We start from the raw sequence: 6,715 nt of genomic DNA, 5'->3' as shown, positions 1-6,715 counted from the left end.
CTTTTGTGACCGCGCTTTTTTAATTACCAGGCACGGCTGTGTCACGTGGTAATGGATGTGAAAAACAAACAAGAATTAATTCATTCAGCGTGTCAAAAAAACGTGTAAACCTTGTAGACCTCAGCAACTATTTTGAAGTTGAACTTATGAGCAGTCTCTTATCGCAAGTAACGCCACAGAAACTAAAGCTTGTCACATAAATCATTGTGTAAATTGCGAAGTGTAGTTTCTAAGTTGAAGCCCCGGGCAGTTTCTTGCTCAGGCTTTAAAACACGTGAACTAGAAGTTTAACCATCAGTTTTTGTTGTTCATATCAACGTGAAAGTAACATGGAAAAAGTTGTTGCAATTCTGATTCTTGTTTTGGCAGGTTAGTGTTTTAATATTTGGTTCGAATAATTAATGCTATGTTTTATCAAGTTCTTGAAATAGTAGAACAAAACCTTTTGTTTTGATCTTTTTATATAAACTAATTTGTAAACTTATTGCTGTTAATTACATTCTTGATAATATCAGACAAGAATGTAAGCCTAAAAATTTTCAGTAGTTTTACATGCTTAAACTGGCTAATGGAACATTAATTTCACTATTCTAGTTAATGCTGTAAATTTAACTTAACTGTACATATTTCGCAAACATCAAGGAAATATACTTCAAAGTTATGTTAAGGATAATTTTACTAATATTTAAGGACTAAATAAAATATTGTTGTGTTTTAAAAACTGAAAATTATGTATCTAATTTAAACTTTTTTGTCTTTCTTGCCTTTTAGTTTATAAAAATTATATTTGTTAGCTCGCTTCATTTAAAGTCAATTCTATTAATTTATTTTTTCGATTAATTGCTTTACCACAACAAAACTTCACATAGTTTTAAGCCAATCAAATGCAAAGAAGTACGACAAGTGGTGCTGCAAGTCCAACAGGGAATTGGTAAAATGTCAGAAGCTGGCAGTACTGCAAAAGGACAACCAGAAAGTTTTCGACTTCAACTGCGTCAGGGGCCAAGACACGGACGGCTGCATCAAAAAAATTAAAGTTTGTCTATTATTGTCATTATTTATCTACTGATTTATTAGTTATTGTCAAAGTCGGAATTATTTCCCACTGAATCTTGGTAAAAAATAGAACGCTTAGTTCACACTTTTATTATTATTTGTAAAATGTTCGACAATTTTGGGCTTTTGCAATACTTTTAACTTTTTGTTTCGAGTCACATGTCTAATGTTTAAACGCATTAATCTACCTAAAAAATACCAAGAACTTTTGTACAGCAGTAAGGTATGTTAAGCACAAAATCTTGTTTGTTTAATAAAAACAATTTCAGCAAGGGGACGCGGACATGATAATTTTGGACGCCGGGGACGTTCTGGACAACAAGGACTCGTTGAAGGTCGTGGCCGCCGAAAACTTGGGGCTCGAAGGTTAGAATTTTACATTCAAATGTCAGAAGGTTTTCGTTTTGAAATAAAGAACGTTTGTACTATCAGTGAGCATGTAGAGAAAACCAATGTTTTGATCATTGAAGCTAAAGTTCTAATATAACGAAATTTTACGACTCTTCTTTAAAATTTCTGCTTTACATATTTAACTTGCTCTTCAACTGAATAAAAAAGCTTGACGTAAATAATAGGCAGCTTCAAAAACCTGCAACTGATTTGCATATATCAAAACAAGATCTGTTTTTTATATACTTTTTTATAACTTTTTTAATCTACATCTTTTTCCCTAACCCAGCTTACCAAATCATATAACAGACAAATAAAAAATAAAGTTTCAATAATTAATTTAAAAACAACATTAAAAAAACATATGAGAAATAAATCTTGTTTTGGTATAGGCAGATTAGCTGCAGGTTTTTTCGGATACTCTAAAAGTTGCTAACTTGTTGATGTAAATTTTTACTAAAAAAATTAATTGCACAGATGCGAGCTACTACGCGGTGGCTGCAGTCAGGAAGGACTCGGATTCCGGGTTGAACCTGAACACGGTTACTTCGGGCCATTACAAAACCTGCCACACGGGTGTGGGCAAGACAGCCGGTTGGAACATGCCCATGGGATACTTCGTCAGGAAGGGAATGAACCCAAGTTGGTTTGACACAACTGCTAAACTGTTCCTTTCATTGTTTATAAAATCCCCAATGTAAGAATTTAGGAATGAAAAAATTAAGTACTTAGTTACATATGTTTCAAAAAAATTGTTGCTTTTTATTAAAAGAAAAAATTTACTGAAAAACAAAAGAAAAGAGAATTCTACAATGCGTAACCAAAGTAGTGCTGAAATTCTCGAGAGGTTACTGTACGTACTACGTAGTTGTAAAGAAAATGATGACAAAACGTTTTTTTATTAGTAAATTCAATTAGTACTTTTCATTAGTAAAACTTTAGTTGCCGGTGTTGGTTTTAATTTGTTTTATTTTAAAGCAACGTTTTTTTCGTGCGTCTCAGCTAAAAACTAAATATTAAAAACAAAAGATGTCGAAGTGAGGGGCGACCTTGTTGGAAAAACCTGCTTTAAACTTTCAAAATAAAAAAAATTTGAACTTTTACTCTGCCTGTTTTATTTAAATACAATAAACTGTAAAAGAACAAAACTAAAAATTTGTTTTTTTGAAAGGCAAGATCAAGGCCAGCTGCGCGCCCGGCGCCAACCTCATCAAGTACGCGAACGTGCTGCCGGGCGGGCCGGACTCGAAGTGGTGCCAGCTGTGCGTGGGCGACCAGAGTGCGGACGAGAAGAACAAGTGCGCGAGGAACAACGACGAGCACTTCTACGGGTACAGCGGGGCTCTCGAGTCAGTTTGATTGGTTGTTGTTCAAATTTGTTCAAAGCATTTTGGTTTTAATTTTACAATCTTTTTTTAGTCAAACGATATCAGCTGCTACTATAATGTTGCGAGCCTCAAGTTTAAAGCTTGGCATCTGTAAATCAAAATAAGTAAAAGAACAAAGTTTGTGCGTTTAAACATTTTTCAAACTAAACACAGCTGCATATCGATTCTTGGGTTCGGAGGTGACGTCGCTTTCATCAAACATTCAACAATCGAAGCAGACAATTACAAAAATTACGAACTTCTTTGCCAGGATGGCACCAGGTTGGAATATATCGAGCTAATTTGTTAACAAGTAATAAAAAAAATAGTGAATGCTCCTTTTACCTTACTAAATTATTAACTGGTTTATTTAAATTTTTTAAATGCTAATTAAATCTATTTAAAAGCATAAACTTGTTTCCTTTTTCTTTGTCGACCAATTGTTATGGAAGTTTTTTAAACTAATCATTTAACTTCAAGGAGACCGCCGTCGGAGTGGGCTTTGTGCAATTTAGGGAGAGTCCCCACCCACGCGCTGGTCGTCAACAGTAAGGCAACAGAGAGCGAGGCCCAGGACGTTTTCGATAGGCTCGAGTCCGCGTGGGTCAGTAAACTTTTTAAATTGCTATCTAAACTGTCAGCTTTTTGTTACAACTGAAAGTTTCATGTTTGGAATGTTAATACCTTATATAAGAAAATAATAAAACAGTTTTTTTTACAACTTGATGAGTTGTTCAAACTCAAAACCTCAAGTTTATTTTTCACACTTTTATTTTTTTTTAAAGCAAAAAAGGCGTCGTTTAAGTCAAAAATTTCAATTTCAGAAGGAACTTGGCGACGACAGGTTCGCATACGACCTGACAACCAACCCACCCACAAAGAACCTGCTGTGGGGTTCGTCAGTGAGTTCATTCACCGATTACGCGATGAAGGACGTCACCGAGTACTTGGGTACCGACTACGAGTGCAACCTGAAAGCTGCAAAGTACGGAAAATCCGGATTGCCCGCTAAGTGTCAGTAGAGAGGGACGTCGCGTGGGACGGAGCATTTCTCCACTTAGAAAAACTCACTGTAATACTATCAATCACTTTTTAAATAAGCTTTTGTTTGTTTTTATTGTGTACAAGTCAGCTTGCATTATAAATAATAAATCTTTTAATTAACATTCTAGTGCCTTTTTTGTAGTGATAAAGTCTTGAAGTAATTGAATTCGCAGTAAATTGTTGATTTTTTAAGATGCTTCAGCTAAATATAGTATTAATGAGAAATGTCAAGTTTTTAAACAGCTTAATGTTTGTTAAAATACTTTTTTTTTACTGAAACAAAACCATATATCACAGCACACAACTAATTTTAACAAAATTTTGCGTTCCTAGTTCTAATTATGAACTAACGTTATATTAGGAATGGGCAACTTTATTTTAAGTTGAGTTTAAAGAGTTTGTTAACGTATTACTAACAAAAGAAAAAAATCAAAAACTAATTTATTACCTTAACAAATTCAGTAAACCCTTTGTTTAAAGTAAGAACATTTAGTATTAATAAGAAATCACAGTATTGGTTCACTTTTACAAACGTTTTTTTTTTTAATATGTTTTAGGTTTTTTTTTTTAATTTTGTAACATAATTATTGTTTTCATAATTTATAAAAAAAAATTATTCTAGCTCTCTAAACAAAAAACTTAAAAAATATTCTTGTGCTTTGTTTTAACTTTATTATTAATAATATGACCTTATGTTTAAGAAGTTAATTGTAAATTTGTTAGTTTGTAAAAGGGTTTTTAATTTACCCCGTTACAAACATTTCAAACTCAAGATGTTTAAAAGGAACTTTATGAAGCTGAAGCAGTTTAAAGGAAAACGTTTATCGTTGCAAAGTGTAAAATTTGAAACTGATGTCTTTATAACACGAAAATCATGAGTAAACTTAAAAGAAATATAAAAAAAAATTTAAGATAAGCGATGGTAGGAGTTTTTAGAACTTGGGTACATAGACAACAAACTGATCAAAAAAATAAATGAACTGTTTTTTAAATAATACCTTATTTTTTAGTTCAGTTTGCACATTTTTTTTCAAGTAATTTTTGTGTGCACAGCTTTTAAAATGGTTGAAGACCACTTATAATGACAACAAACTAACCAAAAAAATCTCACAAAAAGTTTTATTTCTGTTTATGCCTTCTCTAAAATGTTTATGTAAAGAATACTACTTTCGATCACCTTTCATAAAAGTTATGTTTTTAATTAGTATCATTATTCTAGAAAAAAATTCTTCATTTTAGTTTTAGACAAAACACTAGTAAAACTTTATCTATTCGATTTTCTTCCTTTTTATATATTATAAATACATTCAAATATAAGTGTGTGAAATTTTTTTTTGTATGAATGTCTATGGGTAGATTGCAAAAAATTTGAATATTGATAAGATCATTCTCAAACCTTCACAACTCAGTATAGTTAATTTATATTTCTTTTTAAAATAATGCATTGCAGCATTCAAGCTGTTTTAGCCTTAATCTTAAATTTATGAACTTTTGTCCTATAGATTCAGCCGTCATAACTCACAGTGGTGACGCAACACGTGATGTTTTGGTACAAAAGTTTAATGATGTCAAATATTTCCTCATTCTAAATAACTTGCACAGTACTTTCTATCATATATAGAAACAGCCAAAAAATTGTTTTAATCAAGATGTGCGAGAACAATGCTTTTCTCCTAAAATTGATAAGAATAAACGAAAAATGTTTACATAGTTTGCAAACCACTTATGGAGCTTCTTAAACAATGAGATCCAACAATTAGTTGAGTTGAGCATATTTCGAGCATGTGTAGTATTTTGAGTATTGTAAAATAACACTAAACGTAACAATTTGTGTACTTTATGCAACCATAAGATAATATAGTTGCTTTTTCAGACAAAATATAGTCTTCAAGTAAGAAAAATGAACTTATTACTCAATTTACGAATTCTTTTAAATTTTACTTTGTATTATTGTTTTACATGTTGTACTTTGTATAGATATATAACTGTACCTACATTCTTTTTATTTTTATTAGTGGTATGGTTGATTTGGATTAGACATTAGCTGCATGATTATTCTGAAAAAAGTATTCTACTAAGTCAACCTTTTGAATAAGTTTTTTTCGTAAGAAGCCATTTTATACTTCAAGTTTAATGCAAATTGTACTTCAAGAAATCAAATTGTAACTAATATCTTTTAACTGTGTTTTGTTTTATTTATGTAATAATTTAAAATACCAACCCAAAGTTTGTTTATTTGCCATAGGTTGTAAATTATTTAATCAAAGTATATTTAACTCTTCTTTAGCATTAAGTGTCTTATTAAACATACATTTAATTAATGCATCTATATAATTTTTGGTAAACTATTTAGTTTGAAAATAGGTGGAACTATTAAGTACGAAAGTAGCTAACAAATCATTTGTGTACTTGAATTGCTTTCTCTGCTAAAAAAATTTTAGTCTAAGCATATAAAAACAAGAGTTACCATAAGCTACTTTTTGTTTAAGAAAAAATATACTTAAATTAAATTTTTTTGTGGTCAATACGTAAATACTTTTAAATACTGTCAATAATTGTTTAAGTTGATAGAAAAAACTTAGTTGCAACATCAATCAAAAATTTTAAAGTTATAAACAACTGTAATCTTTAGATCTTGGCGACTCAGTAACTTTTTTCTGTAAATTAAATTCGTTTGAAGTATTTATAAAGTAAATCATTTGAAAGAAAGCAAAAAATAATAATTTGAAGTGTTTATATAGGGAGTAGTATTTAAGCTTGTTACTAACTAATTTTACATTTATGTAAAAAATATAACATGCAGCTTTAATGAAAACATATGAGGTTTAACATTTATACTTTGATATAAGTTTTAGTTT

General features: G+C 30.7%; 1 protein-coding gene across 1 annotated transcript; it reads left to right on the top strand.

Moving 5' to 3' along the window:
* Positions 1-221: 221 nt before the first annotated feature.
* On the top strand, positions 222-3,979 carry LOC145834730 (serotransferrin-A-like). Its single transcript, XM_082942235.1, has 8 exons — positions 222-369; positions 870-1,036; positions 1,326-1,422; positions 1,924-2,088; positions 2,618-2,795; positions 2,988-3,095; positions 3,294-3,417; positions 3,638-3,979. Exons 1-8 carry the CDS (start codon positions 330-332, stop codon positions 3,833-3,835), a joined length of 1,077 nt encoding a protein of 358 aa, XP_082798361.1. The 5' UTR covers positions 222-329; the 3' UTR covers positions 3,836-3,979.
* The last annotated feature ends 2,736 nt before the right edge of the window (positions 3,980-6,715 follow it).

This window comes from Thalia democratica, chromosome 4, assembly GCF_965202585.1.
Source record: "Thalia democratica chromosome 4, ktThaDemo2.hap1.1, whole genome shotgun sequence".
NCBI lineage: Eukaryota > Metazoa > Chordata > Thaliacea > Salpida > Salpidae > Thalia > Thalia democratica.
The sequence above is the reverse complement of the archived record's forward strand: the minus strand, read 5'-3'. Positions and strand labels throughout refer to the sequence as shown.